General features: G+C 28.2%; 1 protein-coding gene across 2 annotated transcripts; it reads right to left on the bottom strand.

The window, feature by feature from the left end:
• Positions 1-5,016: 5,016 nt before the first annotated feature.
• On the bottom strand, positions 5,017-27,714 carry LOC145196055 (uncharacterized). 2 transcript variants are annotated; one of them, XR_016446375.1, is made up of 7 exons: positions 26,760-27,714; positions 26,260-26,679; positions 26,038-26,097; positions 22,254-22,417; positions 21,594-21,827; positions 21,291-21,344; positions 14,994-16,812 (listed from the first exon to the last, which is right to left on the bottom strand). XR_016446375.1 is itself a non-coding variant. In XM_090070788.1 (5 exons), the coding sequence occupies exons 3-5, from the start codon at positions 16,107-16,109 to the stop codon at positions 5,754-5,756; spliced, it is 726 nt and encodes a 241-aa protein (XP_089926914.1). In that variant the 5' UTR covers positions 16,110-16,812; positions 21,291-21,344; positions 21,594-21,670; the 3' UTR covers positions 5,017-5,753. The 2 variants fall into 2 exon arrangements, 1 of the variants encoding a protein (XP_089926914.1); XM_090070788.1 differs by lacking the exons at positions 22,254-22,417; positions 26,038-26,097; positions 26,260-26,679; positions 26,760-27,714 and adding exons at positions 5,017-5,791; positions 10,975-11,004 and having other exon boundaries at positions 15,452-16,812; positions 21,594-21,670.
• Between the last annotated feature and the right edge of the window lie 280 nt (positions 27,715-27,994).

The raw sequence follows: 27,994 nt of genomic DNA, 5'->3' as shown, positions 1-27,994 counted from the left end.
TTTTTTTCTACTATTATGAAAGGCAATCAGTTTTTTTATACCCGATGAACTTGGCTAAAAAACTGTTGAACACCATTTCGAAAACATTTGTCATAAAAGAGACATAAAGCCGATATCATTTTGCTATTTTTCATGTTGAGTTTAAAAGTGTTTTGAATGTTTTATAAAAGTTTTGCCTTTGGCACAAAAACTCGTACCTCCCTAGTTTTATCGGATAGCCTGGGGACTACTAATCCTATATAATTTTTTTAACTAGAAAGAAGTTGTAATACGAATAGCAAAAAAAAGTTTAATTAGTAACTAATCTGTAATTAATGGCTAAAATTAGTCGATTTCTGATAACGCATGGTTTGTTTATGAACAAAATGTTGGGCAAGTATGTAAATATCATAATTAAATTGAAACAAACACAACAACTTTTGAAACACAACATCTTGTATTTTTTTAACTATATAAACATACAACACTAGAACCTGTATTTTATAGAAATCTCATGGTTATGTTAATTTCAAACAAAATTTTTCATCGCTAATTATATAATGCAATACAGAAATTAACACGAGATATAAAATTATAATCTAATTGTACCTATGATTTGCATTATTTTCGCAAATGATCTTAAGGACATTTAAATGTAAATGCAGATTAAAAATTTAAAAACAGCGCCACATTTTGGCCGTTGCGTAACTGTTTTTACAACAATTAACATTTTCACTTTTAAAATATAAAATTAAAATGTCTTCAATGCGTTGATCTTTTTTTTGCATTGCCTTCGCCTCTCCAAACATTATAAAGCTCTCTTTTATAGTACAAACATGCTATTAAATAAAATATAGAAATATCAGTCAAAGTAGCACCTGGTGGCAGCTATTTTTTTTACGAATTTATAAGTACACGAACTGCTCTATACAACGTGTAAAGGTAATTATGGGAACTCAGCGGAACTTCTTTTTAAAAGTTTAACTAAATATAACAGTGATAATAAGTCGCTGCAGAAAAAACCACAGCATTTACATCCTGTTAGGTTTTTTCATGCAGTCATAAATCAAAAATTACTTTTACTTCTCATAAATTTTTTACTTCGCTATTACTAAACAATTTGATTTTAATTATTTTACCTTTAATAAGTAACATTTTATGTGGGTTATTTTTTGGATGATTTTTTAGGAATAAATAGAGTTAAGTTTACATCTTTTATAATAATGCTCTTTGTTTTGTTTTGAAATAAATAAATAATTTTCTACGAAAGCAATCTTAATAATTACTTAAGTTATTATGTTTTGAATTAATTTAATATAGATTTATTTAACTTTTCATTCACTTTTAAATTTGATCGTTTTAGTATCATATGTTTTAATTTTTGTTCACATTTTTTTCTTATGATTTTATGAAAAATGATCCTCATTTACCGAGATTTATAGTTTATTTGTTTTGTTTGCATTTTTTATGTTAATTCTTATATCTTGTGCTAATTTTCTTATTTTAAAAGAATTTTTTACTTTTCATCAAGATTAAGAGGCTATTAACAAAATAAAGCTATTTGAAGTTTACATAATTTAAATTATTTTTGTCTCTCTGATTCAACTAATGATTCAATGTTTTTTGTTGCAACAGGATTTCATGGTTTTTTACTTTTGAAACAAAATCATAATATTGAACTTTTGTAGACTTTTATAGACGTTTGTGTTAAAAATAACTTCAAGTTCTATCATAAATAGCAAAATACAAGAGAAGAACAATTTAAAAACCTTTTTTACAAAGCTCACAAACTTTTGAGAACTTTCAAAATTAGAAAAAAATTAAATTAAAAAAAAAAACAACAAAAAAAACTGTAATTAAAAGTTTGTAAAAATGTAAGAAGGAAATACAAATAAAACATTTTTTTAATTTCAAGTATTCACAGCTTAAAAAAATTTTTTTACAGCTATGATTATATAAAGAAATTATTTAAAGTTAAGATTAACATAAAATTATTTAAAGAAATTCTCTGTTAAGAGCTGCATAGAATGATTTATGAAAGCAATATGAGCTTAGAAAAGTATTTGGCCAAATGACAAAACATGTAGCAGAATTTTCATTTTTTTTATTTAAACACATTTCAAAAGCAAATTTAGAAGTGAAGAAAGTTAACGTTATTTGTAGATTCATTTGTAGATATCAGATTTAGTACTGGTGGTTTTGAATTCAGAACTTTTCAGAACTTTTTACTCTTTTATCTTTCTGCGTGTCTAAAAAAACTCCAACTGTTATGGTCCATTCTAGAACTTTCTAGATACAACAGAACATTCGAGAATCTTCCATAGAACCCTCTAGATATATAATATCGTTCCAGAATGTATCTTTCTAGGAACTTTCTATTTTACTATAAATATTAAGTTTGTGATATTATTTGTATTGTATTGGTATTCTTGAATCAAAAATAAAAGCTTTACTGAAATCGAACTTTTCTTTGGATCTGTCAAGAAACATAGCAGACTTTTGGCGACGAAGATCTCTCTATTTTCTAAAAACTAGTCATGGAAGAAAAACACGGTGCTACTCTGGTAGCGATATTGGCAGAAATGCAGAAGCTGCAAGAAGCTAGTCAACGACAACTAGCCGAACAACAGCGAAAAATCAAAGAGCAACAAGACGCCATTGTCAAACTGCTTGAAGCCAATGAATCAAAAGTCACTCAAGATTTTGCTGTTTTTGATTCAACAGCTGAATTATGGTCGACTATCAGGAAAGATTCGAAACATTCGCTTAAGCTCGGGGTGTAACAAAAAATAACAAAGCTGCTTATTTTCTCAGTTGTCAAACTCCAGTCATCTACAAACAGTTGTGCAATCTTGCAAGCCAACAAGAGACTCCTTTGACAGTCAACCATCTTTCGTATGATCAAGTTGCTCAATTCATGAAAGAGCAATACAATCCAATCAAATTCCTTGTTCGTAAAAGATGCAAATATTGGTTAAACATTGGTCGAAATCACGGTGAATCTATTCCACAACTGGTTGCTCGAATTCGACAATTGGCTGCAACTTGCAACTTTGCTAACATCACAAATCCACTGGATAAAGCTCTTCAAACATATTTATCTGCTCTATTAAAAATAGAGCAGTGCTCAAAGCTCTTTTCAAGTGCAAAAACGAAGATCTAGCTTTCGCCAAGGCCGTAGAAATAGCAACCGAAACCGAGGAGGCCGTCAAGGTAGCCAAGGAAATTGCCGTTGGTCCCTCAAAGTCTCCGATGTCTCTCCCAATCAACTCCGATGTCTCTCCCAATAAGTTGTTATTAATAAGTTTTTATTATTATTATTATTACTATTATTATTATTATTATTATTATTATTATCATTATTATTATTATTATTATTATTATTATTATTATTATTATTATTATTTTTGTTGTTTGTTGGTATTATTATTATTATTATTACTGTTATTATTACAGTTATATATTCAAAAAAAAGAGTGGAATTTTCATTATGAAACAGATCACTAAAAAATTGTTATACAATACACAAGTTAAAGCTATTAGTTTTAAAGATGACTTTTAATCGGATTGTTGTTTTTTGATCCTTCTTTTTTTAAACTTTTATTTTGGGATTATTTACTTTCTTACTAAAGTTGTATTTTTTTTGTTCGTGATTTTAATGGTGTTAATACCAATTAAAATAAACGTAATATTCGGACTATATTTTTGGTATGGAGGATGAGGAGGAGGAGGAGAGCATAGTTTTGATGAGAGGGATTATTGATTTGAAAGAGGAGTTGAAAACAGCATCATAATGCTAAAAAAACTAAAAGCGCAGCAGCTAAAACAACGTTTTTTTTAGAAGAGTCAACAATAATTCTTTGTTTTTTTTAAGAATTTTAAACGGTCGCATGCATTTTCAAAATTACTGATATTTTACAGACTAGCGTTAGAAACAGACTAGGGAATGTCATTGGGTCCCGTTCGGCCGCTGAACGGGAAATTTCAAAAAAGTTTTCAGATCTTGAACCCTTTCGGGTATAGAACCGTTAAATATCCGATAGCCCGATAACCCGAAACAATGATCAAACGAGTGAACGAGCACCAACAGCTAAGGAACCGAAACCAAAAAATTATGGGATACCCGTTCGGGTATTGAATTTTATAAAACCAGAAAACCCGAACCCGTTTGGTTTGTGACTTAATCACCTTTCGGATCCTGAAACTTAGTAAAAGATTTTAAAAAATTGCGAAAATTGCTTAGAGCCACTAAAATTTGCTTCGAGTTATGGCTTACGGTAATTTTAGCATCTTTGGAAAAGTCTGTGAAATGCTTAAACTAAAATTTAAAAAAAAGGTATTAAATTAAACTTATTTAAGCTGAGAGTTAATTAATGAAGTATCTAATTTAAGTCCACAGTTAATTAAACAACATGAATAAATAAAAAAGGTTAAATGATGTGAAAATGAACACAGTTTACCAAAAGTTTACAGTTTACCAGTGATACCAAAAGTTAACTTTCTAAACACGTTAGTTGCCTTATCATCATAGAATTAAAACACTGGCAAGTATAGCATTTTCAGAGCCAAAGGCTGTCGTCGACGAGGAATGGTTCAATCTCCGAGTCTTCTTCCCCACTTTTACCGAACAAACTTGACAAGAACTTTTTGGCAAGTGTAAATTGATCAAAATTACATAAAAAATGAAATCAGTCAACATAAATGATAGGGGTTGAAAAAAACTTGATTTGAAAACAACCGAAAGTTTTTCGAAACAAAACACAAACCTAATATCTTCACAAAAATTTAACTACTTTATTTACAAAAAAAAAAAATCTTTAACTGCCTTCCTCCTTTGGGAATAAAAAATGTCCACCGTTCGAAGCTTTCAAAATATTCGCTTGAACTTTGTTTTTCGATCTTCCGAGTTCAATTTTTTTTTTTTTTTTTTTTTTAACAACATCAAAAAAAAACTTCCCATTCTAAAAAAATGATCGAATCTCTTCTTCAAAACTCGAATATTTTTTTCATAACTGTTACCATTGACAACAACAAAAAAACTGCCAAATTTTTTTATATTTCTATTATCATTACATTAAATAATTATCATTTTATTATATTTTGTGATTTTGCATATCAAAAATATTTAAACAATCAAAAGTATTTCGTATCACTTCAACTTTTTCAACTCTTCGATGTTATAAAAACTTTCTTGTATTAGATAAACTTTTTACATATTTACATTTGTATTTACTTTTTATTTAACGTATTAAACATTTTTTCGTATTTCTTACTTTAAACTCTTTGATGTTTTCCACGGTACTTGATCTTCAACTCCTTGAACTTTGAACCACGAAGCCATTCACAAATGTCGTCGATAAAGCTCGTGTCGTCGTGAAGTTCAAGAAATAATTTTTCAGCGAGTCGAATCCACGGGAGGATGAAACCTTCGAACTCGTTCTTTGATACGAAACTAATGTTGTTTATCCCTAAAAATTCAATCTTATGCTGCGGTGTCCATCCGTCGATCTTCACTGGATGAGATAACCAGACACAACGAACGTTGGTCGAACATAAAATGATAAGTTTTTTCTCTTCCTCAGATAAAATCTTTTTCCAAACACATAATCCATTCAACTTGCATCCTGCGTCAAAAAATTTTTCCATGAAATATTTCTCATGTGAAACTTCATGAGCAGTTTTTCCATCGCTTATCCAAATCTCCCACTCTCTCGTTCATCAATTGATCTTTTCATGTCTTCGGTAATCGAAGACATGAAAAGATCAATTGCGCTTCAAAGAAGCACACTGAAAATCTTCCATTCATCTTCACCTGAAGAATAATAATAACAAATTAGTTTCTTTTATATAATTTTATGACAGTTAAGATACGAATTTAATGTTTCTTTTAATATAAAGAAGTTTAAAGAAGTTCTTGCAAGTGTTTGTTATAGTTTTTATAACTTTAAATGTATGAAATAGCATGCTTAGGTTTTATGTACCAGATATGCTACAATGGGATATTTTATGCATATTAGTTTTGTTTAACTTATAATTAATATTAGATGTGTAAAAACAAAAATTATAACATAGAAGAGGCTCTTGGTTATATTCTTGATGGAGATAGTGACTTTGATGACTTGAATGACTCAGATTCAGATTATGAGCCTGAGAATATCAATAAGATTGTAGATAATAATGATTTTTGTGATAAAGGACCTGTTGGGCACCTGAATATAAATTGTGAAGAAGAAAATGTCCCTCATGATAATAATGATAGTAGTGATGATGACCAACCTTTGTCTAATATGGTAAAAAAGAACAAACCAGTAAAATGTTTTTGGAAAAAGGTTGACTGACATGTTGGTGATGTCACGGATGAGCTTCTTCAAACAGTAACAGAGCAAAGCAATTTATACAGCACTCAATCAACTGGTTCAAGTATTAATTTAAAACCAAAAGAGATTGAAAAATTTATTGGTGTCTATTTACAGATGGGGCTTGTTAAGATGCCATCGTTTAGATCATATTGGGAAGCATACAAAAGCTATGATGGCGTTAGCTCTTTTGTCATGAAATCATTTCTGGTCAGTCTTGCGTAGTTTATATTTTGTTGATAATATAAATGTTACACAGGAAACTAAGGATAGTGAACGCATCTGGAAGTTGCGCCCTTGGATTACAGGACTGCGCACAAATTTTTTGAAAGTATCACCAGAAGAATTTCATAGTGTGGATGAAATCATGATTGCTTTTAAAGGACGCTCTCTAATAAAACAATACCTACCAAACAAACCAACCAAATGGGGATTCAAAATTTGGGGTAGACGTGGATCTAGTGGATTTCTTTATGATTTTGATGTTTACCAGGGTAAAGAAACCGAATCAAGTAAAGCATCAACATATGGAGTCGGTGCATAGATAGTCCTTAAGATATCATCCAGCTTACCATCTGGTCATAACTTTAAAGTGTTTGCAGATAATTTTTTCATATCACTAACTCTGTTGGATATGCTCAAAGAACGATCAATTTGGTTTATAGGCACCATTCATATAAGCCGTTTGAACAAGTGTCCGTTACTATGTGAAAAGGATTTATGTAAAGATGGCTGTGGAAGTTATGATTATCGTACTGACACATATTCAAATTTAGTTTTGGTACGCTGGTATGATAATAAAGCTGTTACTTTAGCATCTTCTATACTGTTAAACGATATGACCGAAAATATAAAAAGTATATAAATGTTAATCAAACCTTTATTATCAAAACATACAACAAGTATATGGGTGGAATCGATAAGCTTGATATGATGTGCTCGTTTTACAAAGCTAATCTTAAGTGTCATCGTTGGTATATCTACATTTAGGCGCATACAATAGTAATTGCAATAGTAAATGCATGGTTTCTATACCATAGAGATTTAAAATTAATACATCCAAAAACAAAACATATGCCCCTGAAAAAGTTTCAAGCAGAGGTTGCAACAAGTCTAAAAAAGGCAGAGAAATGTAAGGTTAGCAGACCATCTCTTGAAGCTATGATATCACCAAAGGCTAAAAGATCTGTGGTCCAAAGCAACCCAACGCAAGATGTAAGACAAGACGGAGTAAACCATCTACCAGCATACACTGAGAAAAGACAACGATGTAAAAAATCCCCTGCAGGGTATTCATACATTCAATGCCAAAATTGTAACGTTTGGATTTGTATGCAAAGAGAACAAAATTGTTTCAAGAATTTTCATTTATAAGAACTGGCACTACCAAGAGAGACATTAAAAGCCCGTTGTTGCAGATTTGCTACAATTTAAAAAAATTCATTGTCAAAAAAAAAATGTTTTTGTAATTTGCACCCCAAAACATGTATTTACACAGTTGATCATAATTTTTTTTTAAAGCTAAGCTTGGGTGGGCTCTAAAGGATTAAGCTCTTTACAGCCACACTCCTAATATTTCTTCTGAAAGACCCAGCATCGAGTAACAATCTGTTTAACAAAGCAATAAACAAAATTTCGCCAAATATTCTTGAAATTTCGAAAAAACGGAATTCAATTTTCCCTTACATCTCTCATATATTTAATATAAAAAAAGATTTCTCAAAGTAACATTAAAACTTATATTTTAAATGATTTTATCCAATTAAGTATATATAGAATTGAGTTTCTTGATATACAAATAAGGTGTAATCGAACGAGTCATTTATCGTAGGGTGCAAACTATTTTAGTCCGCTATATTTATTGCGCTGTTACCAGGTTGCTTTGTTACCTGATCTTTCATTTCCTTATGCCTTTTTAGAAGTTTTGTAATAAACAACTCACAAAAACATTGAAAACAAGGCTGTCAATAATTCCAAAAAACAGCGCCTACAAACTGAAAATGCAAGAATAACAGCGATAAGCTTTTTTTAGCGGTGAAGAATTTTTTATCGAAAGAAATTGCTTTCAAGAGAATAAACAACAAGAGACTAGGCTTAGAAGAGAAGGAGTTACTACCTTATCTATCTATTTTAACCTAATATCCTTTTTTTAAATGGTGCTTTCGGTTAGCAATGTTCAAAATCAAACATTTTTCGTAGCTAATACTTTATAAACTGAATGCAGCGATTAAATGTCAACAACTGATGTTTAACTTAAAGATTTGTTGCGGTTGTAATAGCTTTTAGTTCTTGTTTGTAGCTGCAATTTTACTAACGCAATTTGTTTTTAATTCTTTATAAAGTCAATGTCAGCAGGTCAACATCAGCCAAACATCTTCTTAGAGCAAAAGTTCATACTTAGCATTTGTTTTCGTTTAACAAAACAAGATGAACTCAAAAGTGCTGAGGATGATCAGAGTCTTGAAGTGCTGCAGTCATTTTAGTGATACTAATGAATAAGTTTGTAACTTCATATATTTGCTTTGTTCCAGTTTAAAAAATGCTTACAGAGTTGTTTGAAAACTCATCCAGAGTGAGGGTTTAGTTGTAATTGAAAACTCGAACTTGGATTGTGGAACGACAGTTTGCAACCTTTCTCTTCGCTTTATTTGTCACAGTACGCTTTACATATTCTCAATTCTCCTGAGAATATTTAGAGCATCTCATGACAATTTTTGAAAGCAAGAACGTGATTGAGGTATTTGTACTTTTTTTAATCGGAACTTTCAAACAAACAAAAAATACTTATTTTCAATTTCGGTAAAATCGAGAAACATTTGCTTTATAATAAAAAATTCAAAAGTCAATTCTTACCTCTCTATCTAAAGTTGTAAGAGCGACCTTTTTAGTTAACAGAAGAGTTTGGGTCTGTTAACCAAAAACTCAAAATGTACAGAATGCAGGTAAAACATTTTATTTTCAAGTGAAGGCTTTCATTTTTAAATTTAGATCAATATCATAAAAAAGTAGTCAGTTTGACTAAAGGAGACCACATATTGAATAAGTAAGGAAATGATAACTACGAACAAAAGTTCTGTAGCCATCATTTTTTTCAAGTGTCTTTCGTTCTCTATATCTCTTAACTAGTAGTAATTGTTGATTTGGCCTCATCACAAAGCTCAGAAACTTACTTTTAAGAATCTTCTTCTCTACAGCGCGTATTATTAAATTTTTCTTTTTTCGTGACAATACCTTAGACTTTCCCATTGTTTTTTAATTCAACTTAAGTTAAATATTATCTCCAGTAAATTAATTTAACTTAAATACATATTTCTTAATGAATTTTGATTTTATTAATGGGCATGGAACTGTTATTAATCTTTTGCATGATTACGTTTTCAAAAAAATTTGAATTTCTACCTTCCATTAAAAGTTATCATTCTTCATGTCTTAGGGAAGGATAGAATGTTTCAGTTTAATCAAGGACAGGGTTAGGAGGGTGCTACTTTGATTAAAAGGGGCTGCAAAGTTTCTCTTGATTTTTAATTTTATGTGGGTTTTTAATTATCCAAATGTAAGTCCCTCAATAAATAGAAGGATTTATTCTTAAAGAATAGATATTTCTAAGTTTATTTTCTTATTTCTTTTTTTCCTCTTTGATATGCTAAAAAGACACATCTCCGTAAAGCTTTAAAGGTGAGTAGGGGGTGGGTGGGGGAGGGGTGTTTTAGAGAGTGAGAATTGTTTAGACAAAAGAGTTTACATAAAACTTGAATAAGAGGTTATTCAGTAGATCAACTCTAGAGGGTGTAACACCCTCTAGAGTTGATCTACTGATGTGGCCGAACAACGTCGATTTTCGAAGGGTTGTGAAGTAAAACACAAGTGTAAATGATTCTATTTTTCAAAATTCTGCTGATGGGCTTTTATCACATTGAAAACTAATTTTCACAAAGAATTTCAATAGATCAGTGAAAGCATAAAATCAAATCATTTCAAGTCAAACTAAGCGAGCAATACTACAATTAATGTTTACGGTTTCAAATTTACAAGGAAAATGAATGTTTCAATATAAACATTTACAATTGTTTTATACATATTGCTAACCTATTCATACCTAACAAATTGATAACTTATAACTATTTTCTAGAAATTTAATAAAGTAATAAAACTGACACTGAAAACAAAAGCTCACAAAATAGAAAATATGTTAAAACTAAAAGCTTATCATAAAACGAGGCTGACAGATAAAACAATCCTCCTAACTAGATAACAAACGCAACTGATAATAACATCATTTACACTACAATTAGTAAAATGCTGCATCTTTACAGTATACTGAAAGTAATGAGAGTCATTTTCTTAGCAAAACAGACCGAAAAAACTCATGTCATAAAAATCTTCACTATTTCCTTTTCAGCTATTAAACTTTCTTTAAAAGAATTTCTTCCCGTGTTTTTATAGAAAAATGAGCATTTTTAGCTAGAAATGCTCAATGGTATTTTGCAAATGAGAGAAGAAAAGTAGTCGAATTGATCAATTAATTTAAATTTATGGCACGAGAACGAACCGATGAAATATTCTCCAAAAATAAAGCAACCACATTTTTAAAGCATTGATCATATAAAAGCTTCCCTAAACAAATTAAAATTATTCTTACCACTTAATTCAATACGTTTTGGTACCAAATCTAAAAACAAAAAAGCATGATGTATGAAACTTTATTTTAGAAAAAACTTATTTAATTAGAAATGAAAACAAAAAGAGGAAGGTGAAATAAGTTTAAGCCGTTTATCCCTTGGCTCAGCAAAAGTTCAAAAAGTGAAATTTCTAAAACGATATTTTTTGGCATAAGCAATCAATATTCCCAAGTGATAAAGAACCAACATATTTTCCCCATGTTTCAATTATGCTATTGTCTTGTAACCGTGTTGAAAAGTCAAAGTTTGTGTTTTTGTTATGGTAAAAAACAAAAAAAATTGCAAAGAAACAACAAAACTTTAAAACGCCTTCTGCCTCTGAAATGCTTATATAAGTCTTTTTCCAAATAAAGATCAATAAGGAATAATAATATACATTATGTACAAATCAATACTCATAATAAGGGGTCCACATTTTTTCCCCATCTTTTGATAATCTTATGGTCTTTTAATCTTGAAAAGTCAAAATAGGTGTTTTTTTATTATTAAAATGTTCTTGCAGTGTAATAAAATTTAAATGTTTATGTTAAACTTTTTATGGTCAAAAACAATAAAACTACCTTTAAACTCTGCATACCGTTTAAACGCTTACATTAATCTATTTTTAAAAATTGACTATTTTATTATTTGACTCTTTTTGACATAATTATTAAGGTGGCTCATATAGAAAAAAAACTCATTTTTTTAGAAAAATTTGATTTTTTTTTTTAATATATCATTCAATGCAAAATTTATCATTCTTCTAGAAAATATACACATTTTACATAAAATACTTACTATTATTAGTTTAATTTAACATTTTTCATAGGTAAGTTTAATTTTTTATGATTAAAATTTCTTTTTAGCGGAAAATTTTTAAATAATATTAAAAAATTTTTTTTTTTTAAATTATGTATTTTTATTTTAAAATATGAAATAAATATCTAAATAAAGTCTGTATATTGTACAATATATGCAACTAAATAAAACGGCTTTTGATTTGTCATGTATTGTAGAGTGTGCTGTACAGCTTGATTCAAGTTTTAGTAGCTATTGATATCTCAAAACATTTTACTTGTATTTTTTATCAGATTATTGATAATGTCCAGTAAACAGAATTTTGGAAGAAAGAAAAAATCTAAGTTTAAAGGAAATTGGTATACCAAGTCAAGCAAGGTGACAGAAACTTTAAAATCTTCTTCACTTCGTTATCAAAAAATATCAAAAAATTCGAATGAGACTTCTAAAAAAGATGATGATAATTATTTTTTGTTCGTAAATTTTAAAATTCTTAAAGATTTTATAAGTAGTTTAACATGCTCTGATAATGCAAACAGCAAAGATGTTGCTGAAGCTTATTTTTCTGGTGGTTTTTAAGTTGATATAATTGTTTCAAGTATTTTTTTTTTGTTTCTGTCTTTGTTTTTCGTTTTCACAAGCTTTTCATTTTTCTTTTTTTTTGCAACTTTAAAAATGGATATCTCATGATTGAGCAAAGCTTTATGGCTGAAATTTTCAGTACTTGTTCCTTGATCATAAAGATTTCAGAACCCCAAACGCCTGTTTGAACTTTTAGAACCCCAAACACCTGCTTTTTAATGCATAGTTTAATTTTTTTTTTTATTATTGTGTCCAGTTTGAGATTTTTTAAATATTTTTCTTTTGTTTTAGTAGAAATGAATGATAACAATATAAAGAAGCTAAAAACCAAAAATTATTGAGTTTCGAAAAAAATTGATCAAGAAACAGTGTTTAGAATTTTTTCAGATTTTCCCCCTTTTAACACTGATTTTGATAAAATTTGTCTTAAATATAATTTACTTAAAGTTTTTTTATCAAATTTTTAGTTTTCTATATTATCAAAAGCAAACTAAAATATATATGAACCACTGGAATTGCTTTTATTCAAAAAAAAACTTTTTTCTATATTAGCTACCTTAATCTAGAAGCAAAAAACAGATACCTTTCATTTTTAAAATGATATGCATATAAATATAATTAACAGATATATATGCTATGTTCATTTCTGAAAATTTTTTAAATGAGAATTTGTCGCAAATGCTGGTCAATATATATTTTTAAAAATGACTTATTACCAAGTGATTTAATTTATCTTAAATATCTAGAGAACTGTTATTTTAAACAACTTAAATTTTGTAAATTAACACTGAAAAATATTTCACTTAAGAGTAAAATAAATTTAAACTCCCACTTTATACAACTTTATGTAAGGAGGTTAAATTATTTGATATAACTAAAATTTAACTTAAAAAAAAATTACTTTTATAAATTTTACTTGATCTTAATTTATTCAAAGGAGATGAGTAGACTTCTTAGCGAAGTTAACATTATGTAGCAGTACTTTACTGGAAACAATACAACATGTTAAGTAAATGTATGCATAAAAAATTTGAAACGATAAAAATATAACATTTAAAGCAAAATAAAAAAAAAATCAAAAAGATATTAACAACATAAGAACAACAAAATATACATTTTTTTAGATTATCTCTTTAGTAAAGTCATTGATTGCATGTTGCATATTCAACTTATTTTACACTGTTAAATTAAAAGATTAAAAAAATTCTTATTTCTATTTTCATGTTTTTAACTGTTAAATTATTTCAAAAGTTGTTCTTCTAATAAACTTACTTAGAAGCATTTTTTAAAAGCAGGTTACAATTTGAAACTTAATAATAAAAAAAGACACAAAAGTATTTTTAGTAACTTCTAATGAATAAGTTGAGATGATATTTGTTGTATTATTTCTAAGTTAACTTTAATTACCTTGAATTAGCTTTTACATGGACAAATAATTTTTTAACATGTAATAACAAAATTTTATTGAATATTATATTTGAAAACACTTTTAACAACCTTGTCATCTGTTTTGTATAACTTAACGCATATTGAAGAAAAATTATCTTTTAAGCTGTAACAAATATTTTTACATCTGTTACAGTTCAAATCATAACTTTTTTTTGTATATGAAATCAAAAATAATAACCTTGTTAATTTAAAGGGAAAAACATTAACATAACTAATTTGGTGTGTAATACTAGTGTAATATCTGTAATATAAACCTAATTAAGAGTATTACATACCTTTATTCACATAATATAAGTAGAAGAGAGAAGAAAAAAGGTAATATGCCATTATCTAAAAAATTTTTCATATTACTTTCATTCTTGTCTTTGGTTTTTTGTTCAATTTTGTTTCAATTTTGTTCAATTGTTTGGTATAAATGAAACAAACAACAGGTGCTATTTTAAAAACGCTGCAATCTTTAGATTAAAAAAACTATTTAATTAGTTTGAAGAAAGATTACTTCGACATTAAATAACAAAGTTGTATAAAAAATCTTTTTCAAATCTGCGATTGCCATTTAAAATACCTTATTAAACATTCAAAATGTGTATTAAAACTTCTTAAAAAAAAACCAAATTTGTGTAGCTTAATTCTTTACTTAAGGTTGCAATAAGTTAAATTCACTAGTTCAATCAAATCTGCAAAAGTATAAAGTTAGCCCTTCAGTAGAGCTACTTCATACTTTTAAAAGCCACATAAAAATTGTTTGGGATGTTCTTCCAGAAATATTGAGCTGCAGAGAGAAAAAAGTATTTCAAAATGAAACATAATATAAAGAATAAAATTTTTAAAAAAGGTATTAAAAAGGTAAATAAAAATTTTGCAGAACAAAATTTCACAACTCATTTTTTTTGAATTTCAAACTGTTGATTGACTCTGTTTGCATAAAAACAAAAATATATATAAAAAAAAAAAAACAAGAAGTTTTAAAAGTTTTAAAACATTTTTTCTTTTACACTTATTTTATATTATTTATATAGTTTATTGTTTATTGTATATTATTTATATAGTATTATTGTTTGAGGAATATCTTTTAAATATTGAATAATTTATCCTCCTTTAAAATTTTGCTTGGCCTTATTTTATTACTTTGTATATGTAAAGTATTACAAGTTTTTGATGGTTATCATTCTTTTTTTTTCAATTGATAGATATTGTTTACTTAACAAAGTCAGTCAACATATTCAAAACTAATATCACAAAAATTCATTAACTTGAAAAACACAGATATCAAAGATAAAATATAACAAGAAGTCTCCCAGGTAAAAAAGAATTTGTTTGATTTGTAGATTCAAATAAATTTCTTGAGCAAACACACTAATGGGTTTTTCATGTCCAACTGTCCAATTAAGTATTCAAGTATTACCAAATCAAATAATTGACTACCTAGTCATTTTAATCTTAAAAAACAACAACAAAAAAAAAACAATAAAAAATTGGGAAAAACAGCCCTAAACATAACAAAAATAATTAAAGAAAAATTAAGGGGAAAAAAAACTTGAACTCATTATTATCATAATAAACAAATAATGAAAGCTCAAACAAAGTTGTAGTTTATAAATAATTCTTTAACATTTTAAATGAACTTACCAAGTACAGAACTAAGTAATGAATTTCTTTCTTCATTTGAATTCTTTAAGTTAGAAAAAAATCTCACTAAACCACTTTTGTTTTCATTTGCTAGCCCGCAGATCATAGGCAAACAGCTATGCAACTTTTTATTGCTTATAATCTCCTCAGGACTCAAATAAATGTGAGGATGAACAGAAGCACAAAACTCCATTAAAGTGAGGTGAGCAAACTGATATTGATAACCAAGTTGTGATTCAACTCTTTCAATGAAACCCAAAAGTTTATTTTCAACTCCATCAAAGTCATTAACAATCCCTTTCATTTCATCTTGGGAGAAAAGAATTTTACCTTGATTGAACAACTCCCATGCAATTTTGCAAACTCTTAAAACATGTTGCTTATTACTCTCACTTTGCATCATACTATAAACTGTTTCATTGCTTTTACACATGTGTTTTTGAAAAAAGTATAAAAAAATAGAGCAATACAACTCAGTCATAGTGTTGAAAGAATAAGAACCACTTGCAGCAATAACTGCACACATTGCTGATAAATAAAACGGAACAGATGCCATGGCTTTAGCATAGAAAGACTCTTTAAGAACACTTTTAATGGTTTCTTTTTTGTTGCCAAAATTTTCAATATACTCATTAACTCCCTCGTCATTTAAACCCATTATCTGAATGGTTAACTTGTCTGTACATTCTCTAACTTCATGTTTATATTGTGATATAGCTCCAACTCTTCCAGCTACAACACATTTGTATTTTTGAATATTCAATGCTTCTGTTAATGCATAAACAATGGGTTGTTTGTTTGGATTAAGTAAATTATGCTCTATTAAGGGGATTGGATTATACTTTATTAATTTATCTAAGTGAGCAAACTCATCCAACCCATCTATCACAAACAGAATGGAAAAATGCTCACAAACATTGCACTCTTGAAAAATATCTTTGTAGAAAACTTTTAACAGTTCATTTATGTTACCAATGTTTTGAAATTGATTTAACTTTCTACATTCAAAATAAAGCACAAAATCCACAGTTTTCCATAAGATACCATTGGCCCAGTCCAGTAAGCACTTTCTAAGCAAACAAGTTTTTCCGATTCCAGCAATACCAGATATCAAGAATAAAGATAGCTCCTTTGAAAACACTTCTATAAACTCAATTGGCTGATAAGTCAATTGTCTCTGAAGAAACAACTCTCGCTCATCGAAATATACAATGTCTTTTTCCACTTCATCTGCATCAACTACAGTCAATTCAATAAACTTATCTAAGAGTTCAACTTTAGCTGGAGTTTTTACTAAGTGCACAATTTCATCATTTTTCCATAAGTTTTAAGATAATGATTTTTCAGTGCCTTACGCATTTCTGAAAAAACAAAAGAAGAAATCTATCTTAGGTTTCTAAAAATTAAATGTAAAATGATGCAAATCAAACAACCTGAGCAAAAACTTATGCTTTTGTTCTCAACTTATGCTTTTTTTTTGTTGAAATTTAAAAGAAAGTTTAAATTTGATTCCCAAAGTAAGTTTATTTTAAAAAATAACTTTTTTATTTTAAAAAAATATTTTTAAAAAAATATTTAAAAAAAAAATTTTTTTTTGAGGTTATAACTTTTATTCCTTCTTTTCTTTAAAAATTGGTTTTAAAAATTGGTTTTAAAAATTGTTGCATTTAATTTGTAATCAACATGTGTTTATGTTTAAATTAGATTACTTGTACTCTTTGCTGTTATGATCTCATTTTAATAACCATTTCTAAAACGAATTTTAAGCCTATTTCTATGAAGCAAATTATTTATTTTGTAAATGATTTTTTTTGTTTTTGAGGTAATACTACCAAACTTTCTTTTCTACTGTACATACAAATATTTGTTTGTTGCAGTTTTATAATTTTTTGTTTGTAACAGTAATTTTTTTTTTCAACAGTAAAATAATTTTTTGTTTACTCCCTCATTTTAAAACAGATTCCATTTATCTTGACTTTATAAAAAGGACTTCATTAAATAAACATTCATAATCTACTTATTCATTAACAATAATGATAGTAATGATAACAATGATATTAATAATAATAACAATAATAATAATAAAAATAATAATAATAATAATCACAATAATAATAATCACAATAATAATAATAATAATAATAATAATAATAATAATAATAACAATAATAATAATAATAATAACAATAACAATAATAATAATAATAACAATAATAATAATAATAATAATAATAATAATAATAATAATAATAATAATAATAATAATAATAATAATAATAATAACAACAACAATAATAATAATAATAACAATAATAATAATAATAACAATAATAATAATAATAATAATAATAATAATAATAATAATAATAATAATAATAATAATAATAATAATAATAATAATAATAATAATAATAATAACAACAATAACAACAATAACAATAATAATAATAATAATAATAATAATAATAATAATAATAATAATAATAATAATAATAATAATAATATTTGGTCTAGGAATTAATTTGTGCGGTTTGACAAGGGATTACAAAACTCGCTTATTGTCTCAGCGTTTTGTTTAGCCACACATGCGTGCGAAGATCACTGTTATTGCGCATCATTTTCATTATAAATCATTTGATTTAAGCGTAAACAACACTATTTTTAATTTAACTGATAATGTCAATTTTTGTTCCTGATAAAGTGTTTTTGCGGGGGATTCTTCTTCATTACTTTAACATGAAGAAAAGTGCTACCAAAAGTCATCGTATTTTGGTTGAAGTTTATGGCGACCATGCTCTAGCTGAGCGAACATGTCAGAAGTGGTTTGCATGGTTTAAAAGTGGTCATTTTTGTTTGGAAGACCAAGAGCGACCAGGACAGCCGAAAAAATTTGAAGATGCAGAATTGGCAGCATTGCTCAATCAGGATTCTTGTCAAATGCAAGAGGACCTTGCAAAATCGTTAGGAGTTGAACAATCAACAGTTTCCAGATGCCTCAAAGCCATGGGTATGATTCAAAAAATGTCTCATTGGGTTCCACATGAATTGAAAGACAGAGACGTGGAAAGAAGAAAGACCATTTGTGAATTGCTGCTTGAAAGACAGAAAAGAAAGGGATTTTTGCATCGAATCGTTACTGGTGATGAGTAATGGATTTATTACGAGAATCCTAAACGAAAAAAGGCCTGGGTAAAGCCAGGTGAGCCAGGTCCATCACAACCCAAACGGAATATTCACTGTGCAAAGGTTATGCTGTGTATATGGTGGGATATGAAAGGTGTGGTGTACCATGAGCTTCTGACACCTGGTGAAACTATTAATGGAGAACGTTATCGACGACAATTAATGCATTTGAAGCAAGCTCTGGTCATAAAATGACCAGATTGGGGTTACCCCACCTGCCGTATTCTTCGGACATTGCTCCTTCTGACTACTTCTTGTTCGATTGCATAAATAACGATTTGATTGGACAGCGCTTCACTTCTTCAGAAAATATTGAAAAATGGGTCTCTGATTGGATCACTATATGAAAAAAAATATGAAAAAAAAAAGCTTGTATTTGTGTCATTTTATTTGCATTTTTTGCCATCAAAGTATAAAAATATTGAAACATTAAATGAATTGACTTTTAAAATCAGACCTTCTTTGGTCAACCCTAAAACTCCTCTCCAACCTTTACAAATTATTGTAAAGTAATTTAGATCCAATTAACCAGAGTATTTTAATGTTTGAACACAGAACTGCCACCATTACTGTCTTTTTCTGAGCCTTAGACCAACTTTGGCACACCAAGAGATTGTTTGCATCTGTTAACAAGAGATTTCAATTCCAAGTTTGCCTTGTAAACTCTTCATCATGATGATAATTGTCTGCTTTTTAAAACATTTCAGATAATATTTTTCCTTTTTTGGTATCTTGAATTGATAGCCTTGTGCTTTTCAAATATTTGATTCCTGGCAAAAAAGTAGACCATCAAATATATAATTTCAAAAGTTAGTTTAAATGATACATATAAGAACATTTTAAAATTTCACGATTAATTTACAAATTTAATGAAAATTTTCCAGATATTAAGTAAATTATTTAATAAACTCATGATTCTTCAAATGGTAAATTTTTAATTTTGTATTTAGACTGCTAATTTGCACTGCTGGCTAATAATGCTAATGGGTTTTTCCTTAACCATTTCATACCTTTGAACAAGCAGCATTTGCACGCTTTGTATGCATTGCATAGTGTTAACCCAAATGCTGTTCATGTGTTTGACTTGTTTACATTTTATGCAATTAATAAACACAACATTTGCTTGTCTTTATTTGACACTGAATTGATTTGTTTTGTAAATAAGAGAAAATACAAAAACTGGCAATCTATCCAATTGCTGTGTATCTTCTCCAGTTATATCAAGCAACATGTCAGTGCACAACAGTTTTGCTGGCTTGAAATTCTTCCCTTATCTGTTTTGAAATTTCTGTCATTTTTGGTGAACTGTACTTTTTAAAAGTTTTGCTCAAAAGGTGCAGCAACCTATTTTGTTAACCATAGATGCTAGTATCATTGTTAATCTACAAACACTTGTATTTGATAAGATTTAAAACAGGTGAACACAGTTATATGAATATAATAATTAAGCAACGTAATCATAAAAACTTAACAAGCTGTACACTGGTTTAATAATATATGGATTATGGATATAACAACAAGTAACAATTAACCTATCATTAAGAGAAACCTATAAAGCCTAAAAATTTTTGTAAATTTAATTCAGGTATATCAAACACAATTCGTACCACCATTTCAAAAGTCTCATGACCCTTTGGAATGCCTAAAATGTTATTTTAATTCACTACTTAATTGCAGGTAATATCAGAAGGAACAAAAAAAAAAGTTTTGTGGGACACTCTTGATAACTACTGTGTAACTAAGGTACTATACATCAACATACTAAGGTAGCAAACTTTATATTAGATAAAACAAAATTTTCCTGCTACCCCTAAGTTAACTAAACATTCAAACTGTTTGAATTTAAATAAGTTTAATATCTACATATGTTGAATGTCTTAAATAAGTTAAAACATATTACTTATTCTAAGCTTGATTTAGATTTTCACAAAACATATTCTATTTTAAAAAACAATTCAAAAGGCTCCTTTTTTAATGGAAAAATTAAACATCTGTGAAATTAGGAATGAAAAAAAGAGAAAAACTTCTTTCTAGAGAAAAATTAAATTTTCTAATTAAGTTTTTGAATAAATTTAATGACATTAATTGCCAACAACTTTTAAGTTGCTTCTATATTACTACTTATACCAAAAATGATTAAAGTTAAAAATTATCCTTTAAAAGATGAGTTTTATCTGCCATAAGCTTATCTAGATCTAAAAAATGTACAAACGGTTGAAAAAGTGGTGTTCAAGTAAAAGTCTTTAAAGGTCATTAACAAATACACATATTCAGAAATTTTTTTAATTAGAGAATTTTGTTGTAAAATAGAGATGGGAGTAAATTTTACTTTAATAATAATAGTGATGGTAATATGAGCAATAATGAAAATAACAATGTTAATAGAAATAACCTTATATAAATATGAATAATGATAACATAAAAACAAGAAGAATAAAAATGATTGCAATAGTAATTACAATAGTAATAACAATATTATCTTATGCTTAAATATATTACGATATGATCTGTTAAAACTAAAAATATTATAATATGAAATATTATAATACAATGGTGATAATAATAAGATCTTATTTTTAAAAATATTTTAAAAATATTCAAACAATAAGATGTTGCATATTGCCAAATAACTTATACACAGCTAACAACAACTTACTTTCTTTTTCTTCAATGGATGGCTTCAGGGGGTTTTCTGTCACAAATGATTTATCTAATAAGTATTTTATCAAAAATGAGAAAATTATTCAAAAATTTTGTTTGTGTAAAAAACAACTTCAACTTCTTTTATAAAAAGGAAAATTCATGAGAACAACAATTAAAGAACCTTTTTTATTATGTTTATAAACTTCAGAGAATTTTCAGATTTAGAAAAAAAAAAAAAAAAAAAAAAGAAAAAGAAAAAAAGTATTTCTACAAATTATTTTATTTCAAATGTGTTAAAAAAAAAAAAAGCTTTTACTTGAGAACTTTTCAATCACTCTTATCAAATCTGATCTATTTATCTGGTACATTGTGTTTGCTAAATCATCTAAGGTAGGAGACTTTTGCTGGTTTTTTTTGCATCACTGACTAATAAAAAGCGTCCCAATCTCTGCCAGTCTTTCCCAATCATCAGTGCTAATTGTAAAAGCAGTTTTGAATTGTCAAGAATATCACTCATTTTTGTTTGATCTTTTAACAAATTCACTTTTTCCTAAACAAGGAACAACTTCATAAATATTCTCTTAACTTTTGCAAAACCAGTTGCTAAAACTTTGATTTGAAATTATTATAATTAAAATGCTATAAAAAGTATAATAAGAAATTTTCAAAGTGAATACATTCTTATTTTTCCACTTTACCAGATACAAGAACATGAAGCAAAAAAGCTTTTGAAAAAAAGAACTTTAAAATTTTTAATTCTAAATACTAATTTTACATTTGTATAAAAAAAATAGAGGCTGGAGGAGGAGGGTGCCATTAATGACTTGTAGACAGCCAAAATTTGGTAAACCTTTCTACCATTATGGTAAATGGTCTAACTCCCCTTTATATGCCCTGAGTACTCCTTAGCTTAAAAATGTAATAATATATATAAAGCATAATGTATGATATAATGTAATGAGTATACGAAAAATACCTCATCATCATCATCATCAGCAGCTGAGTCATGAATGGCAGCAACTCTTGGTGGCCCCTCATTAGAATATGATGATGGTGCAGATTGTGACAAATTAAGATCAATAGGTAAAGAAACAGCTCTTTTATCACTTTGCAATTCAACTTGAGTTACCAATGGTTTACCTATAAATAGTATGTATGATATTTACAGTTGAATGTTATATTTACATGTGAATTTTCAAGGTTTTAATTGAAGGTTTTGGTAAGTTCATGTTCAGTAATCTGTCAGTTTTTTACTTTGCTTACTGCTTATCAACAAATTTCTATATAACTTAACTTTTAGATCTTTACAAAATCTCCCTAAAAATCTTCAATGTGACTAAATTGTTCATTGTTATAACAAGCTAGCAAGGATATAAAGAGCATGAAAAAGAATTACAGTTCAGTTAAGGAAGTATGATAATATGGATGTTTGGATTATGAAACGAAGGCAGATTATTTCTGGAGTTCAAAACAAGATTGCTTTGAATTCAAGAAATAATTTTCAGACTGTGCAAAAAATCTTGCTGACTAATGTTTTATATTTCTATCCAAATAAGTGAGTAATAATGGGAAGTTATATTTTAATACTTTGGCTTTCACAGGCTGTTCTAATAAAGTAAGGTGTGTTAGAATGGCTCAGTGAGGATAAAATGTGTCTATTTAAAGAGCACTATGTTCTATTATTTTGAATGATGTTGCAACTAGTTTGAAGGTATTTTCTAATTGCTATAAACCCTAAAGTACTAAATGTAAAAAATGCTCTTACAAGCTAAGATGATGGTTATCAAATTCAACACCTTTAAATTGTTTTGAGAATTTGAAAAAAACAACATGATTTGCAACTTCAGCCTCAAATCCTCAAATGAGATAATTATATCATTTTAAGCAATTATATACAAACAGATCAAAGTGACATGATAAACACCATTCCTCTTCAAAAGTTCATTTTAATGATATGCAAAAAACCTCAATGACATAGCAGTACATTTACAAATAGCCTGCACCAAATTAAGTACTAAAGATTGGTGATTTTGCAGTTGTAAAATGTCACAACTTAATTAGCATACAATGTATCATAAATCCACTGGTTAGCTGTTTCAAACCTATTGGAATCAATGTGTTACTTCAAATGATTTATGCTACTACATTTTTTTTCTTATCATATCAGTAGTATTAAACTTTGCTTGACAAAACATTAACTTATAAATTGCAAAGTTTAATTGCTATTCTGATGGCAACAATACAGAAATAAAACAATTAATTTGTATCACTATAAAAACAATATTTTAGTATTCAACTTTTTTTTTGCTACTAGTTATAGTAAAAATATCAGCAGAAGTGAGTTAACAAGTCACATCTTGCCAAAATGTCTCCTAAAAAGATCACTAGGATATAAATGGCTTTTTTTTATTAAAAACAATCAACTACCTTTTGTAAAAGGTTTAATAAGCAGAATTTAAAACTGAACAGAATTTGATCTTGAATAATTAAACCTAAAGAAAACCAATTTGTGCATTAAATTTTTGCAGCAAAATAGCATTGCTACTCCCTTTTAAGTTTACTTACATGAGCTAGAATACCTAGCTTCTGATTTTACTAAATTTGGCATATACAGTGGTGATCGCAGAAAAAGCACACTTAACATTTTTTTCATTAGAGTTAATATATTTTCTTTCTTTATCAGGGAAGTAAAAAAAAAACAATATTAGTTAACAAATTTCCATTTATTAGCTATAAATCATAAGAAAAAAATTTTTAACGGAAGTATAACAATAATTTTTAACAAACAAAATACAACTAAAAGTTGTAATCATAAAAATAGCACACCAAACAAAAAAAATAGTGGTTTAAAAGTCGACATCAAAACATTAAAACTTTTATCAGTATTTTGTTAAATAGCTTTTATTCTTTAGAAATGCAAAACTTTTTGATGGGATACTGTTACTTAAATTTTTAAATGGGACTCTCCACTAGTATCTGCTATTTGATTAGGCGCAACTACATAAAAAATTTGACAACAAATGTTTTTATTGTCACACAAAAAATCTATCGCGAAGTAATAGATATAAAAATTCCACGAAAATAATCGCAAGGTGACGTAAGTGATGTAACGTAAGTTAAAAACCTAGTATCAAGAAAACAAGTATATCTTTCTTTGCCGGTCACCTCTGATAATTTTTTTTTTATCATTGTAATTAGTACTGATTTCTCAACATCTTGTAAAAATTTCTAACACGATCCGCATTAATGGTTCGCAAATATTCGACCTAAAAGTTGCAACACTTTTTTTACCTTGTTTTCTGCGTAACATAAGTTAAGTGGCATTTTCGGTAATAAATTTGCCCTCTTTTAGCCAGAATCAAAACTTTTTAGCTTGTTTTATTCTTTAAACTGACAGCTTTCATAAAAATCAGCTAAAAATTTAATTTACAGTTTAAATATGCAAATATTTGATAAAGCTGTTGCTCATGTAACGTAAGTTAAAAATGGAATTGCCCATATGTGTGAGTGTGTGTGTGTGTGTGTGTGTGTGTGTGTGTGTGTGTGTGTGTGTGTGTGTGTGTGTGTGTGTGTGTGTGTGGTGTGTGTGTGTCTGTGTGTGATTACTACAACTCCAGTGGTTTTCATAAGTTTTACAATCGAGTAAAGAGCCCCGGAGAGTGAGTGACTAAATATTGAAGATATATTGAAGATGTACTGTAGCTACTACATTATAAGGAAGGTCACAAAACTTATAAATACTCGTTGATCGTTGTTGACTTTCATTTACAATATTAGGAAGCTGAAACCCTGATAAACTAAAATTCTGCTGAAGTAACTGCAACTTTACTTCAATTTAAGTGAGGAACTTTTAGTTATTCAAACCTGCTACAGACAGACTTAAGTCATAAGTTAATGGACACATTGAGTCAGTTGCTCGACAAGCACTATGTACAAGTGAATAGTGGACTGAAATTTTTCAATGTGGACTGAAATTTCTGTTGAATCCAACGAGTTCTTCCAACAAAGCTCTGAATGGATGCGAGATTTGCCTGAAATTGAGAGCACACTTAAAGAATGAGCCAATTCGTCAGATGGGGAAGATGTCTTCAGAGGAAATAAGGGCTTAAGTTGTTACATGCCGATAACACTCTGGGCACCATATATTGGTTTGTTAAGTTCGAGTTTTTTTTACCCCTTTGGTTTGTTATTAGATGTTTTAAAAAATCACATGGTAATGGCTCGTGTTAAAAATGCGAAATCTAGAAATCATTATTATGCTGAGCAGCTATGATTGATACGCATCATTAAAAAAACGGTTATTTTAAAAGTCTGCAGTTGAAAGAAATGGAGCTCCTGAAATTTTTACTTTACATTTATTTATAATTAAAATACTTACATTTAAATTTTTAATAAAAAAAAAGGAAATAACATTAGAGAGCCTGAATGTCTTTACCCCCAAAAAGACAAACTAATGATAAGCTTTTACATTGAAATTACTCAAGTGTGAACACAAAATCAATATATTGGTTAACGATGAGTATTAGCGGTATTTGAGATTTTGTTTAAACAAGATTTTTGTTAGATTTATTTTTAGTGAAATTTTTTAATTTTTCATCATCAACTTGTAAAACAAATTCATCTGAAAAAGTTTTTAAACTTATCAAAATTAAATTCCCACAAGATTGATCCACTGATTTGAGCTTAAAATTATATTTGAAATATTCAAACAAAGAAACGTGTGTTTTAACTAAAACCTTAATGCATGGCTAACAACTTACTAGTTTTAGCATCGGAAGGAGACTTCATAGAGCTCTCTGTTTCATATCCAAATGATATATCTAAAAATTGAACTTATCTAAAAACGAAAGAAAGTACTTATAAATCTTATAAAAAATAAATTTAATCTAATAATTTTTTATCATATTTTCATTTTATAAAAAAAAACGCTTAATTCAGTAATTGCCAAAAGACAAGAATTTAATAAACAACTAAAGCCATACTTTTCCGTGGTTCTATCTTTTCATTCAATCTTTTGTCTGGCGTATTAATGCACTTGCTAATGCATCTTGTCTCGGAAACTCTTGCTGAATTTGAATTACGTAAAGTTTTTCGCAATCGATACAGAAAAATTTCAATCAAAAACTTTTTAAGAAACATCGTTATCACGATGTTTCTTAAAAAGTTTTTGAGTTGTAAACTTTTTCTTGATTCAAAGTCAAAACAATCGAAATTTTATTTTTCTTTACAAATTCGATGCTCGTACTGACCGTGTAAATATCTACCGCTTACCATTACTTTGCTTTCATTTGCACCGTGAATGGAATCAAGTTTCTTTTGTTAGTATCCGGTCTGCTCGCGTGTTTGAATTCTTGCTTTGATGATTATGACGACTCTCAAAGTTTTTCGGTTATTGTTTTGACCTGAACAATTATCAGCATTTACAATTTTGCAAAAAAACATGATTTACTCTCGAAGAAAAAACAAAAAGTGAAATTCTTACCGAAAATTTCCGGCTTTCATCTGTTTGACAATTTTATCTGTTAAACATTTCAAATATATTTTTTTTGCATTCCCCGTAAAAAGGATCTTCTCGAGAAAGTGAAGATAAGTTTTGCTTATGAAACCAAGAGCGTTGTTTATAAAGCCATATTGAATACAGAGCTCTTGAAGAAAAATTCATAGTAAGAATGATGCAAATAAGAAAATCATGGTGCACATTTTAAATACAGACAATCCTGGATTGTTTTTGACGGAGATGGAACAAGAGCAGTTGACTCACTTCGAGAAGTTTCTTTTTCGAAGTTGCATATCTGGAGATGAAACGTACGATACACACGTGATCAAATGGAACAACAATAAAAATATTTGTAAGAGTTCGAACACTGAAATTTTAAACTTTTTAAAAAGTATTTGTATAAATGAAATATACGTTTCCTATGTGCATGCCTCCCTCTTCTTTACAAAATGATGAGAGCTAATTTGGATGATGAAGAAGACAGGTAATTCTCAAGTTGTATGGGTGCGATTTTTTTCCGGCACGAATGAGCATGCGTGTAAGCTGATACAGTTATAAAATTTCTCATTTCTTCTGAAATTAGCAATAAGTTAATTTCAGAGTTTGCTACACTTTTTGCCATTTCACTTTCTAAATCAACAGCCATTTTCGCTTCATTAATCCAAATTATTTACATATAGTCATCAATCCAAACCGTTAATATATGTAACCTATCATATATAGCCTTTTTAGTTAAAACTTTATATATATCATTTGCAAATTCTTCACTCGTTTTCTAATTATATGATACCATTATGTCCTATTTTTCGTTTTCTGCAGTTTCTGCTGTCAGTTTTAACATGCTGTCAAGAGAATTTCATATCTTTAGTCTTCTGTTATCATTTTAAGTGGTCGAAGTTACATTTCAATTAAAACTCTGGCTGCAGATGCTTAAACCAAATGAAAACATGCGAAAAGTTTTAACGCGTTGATGACGAAGTTTTGTTGACAAAACGGCTTAAAATCAGCACGATAAGTAACATAACAAACATAACAACCATAAAAACTAAAAACTTTAAAATTGAAAATTAGTTAAACAGATTTTATTTTATAAAATCAAAAGTTCTTAGCAAATAAATTAAACTTTTGCATAATTATACAAATTAATATGCAAAAAACGAAAATTTAAAGTGACATCAAAAATTATACCCTACCACATGGCCAACTATATTACACGGCCG

This window comes from Hydra viridissima, unplaced genomic scaffold, assembly GCF_058129835.1.
Source record: "Hydra viridissima isolate aposymbiotic clone 2 unplaced genomic scaffold, HvirCarnegie_v1 scaffold_1, whole genome shotgun sequence".
NCBI classification, from domain to species: Eukaryota; Metazoa; Cnidaria; class Hydrozoa; order Anthoathecata; family Hydridae; genus Hydra; species Hydra viridissima.
The sequence above is the reverse complement of the archived record's forward strand: the minus strand, read 5'-3'. Positions and strand labels throughout refer to the sequence as shown.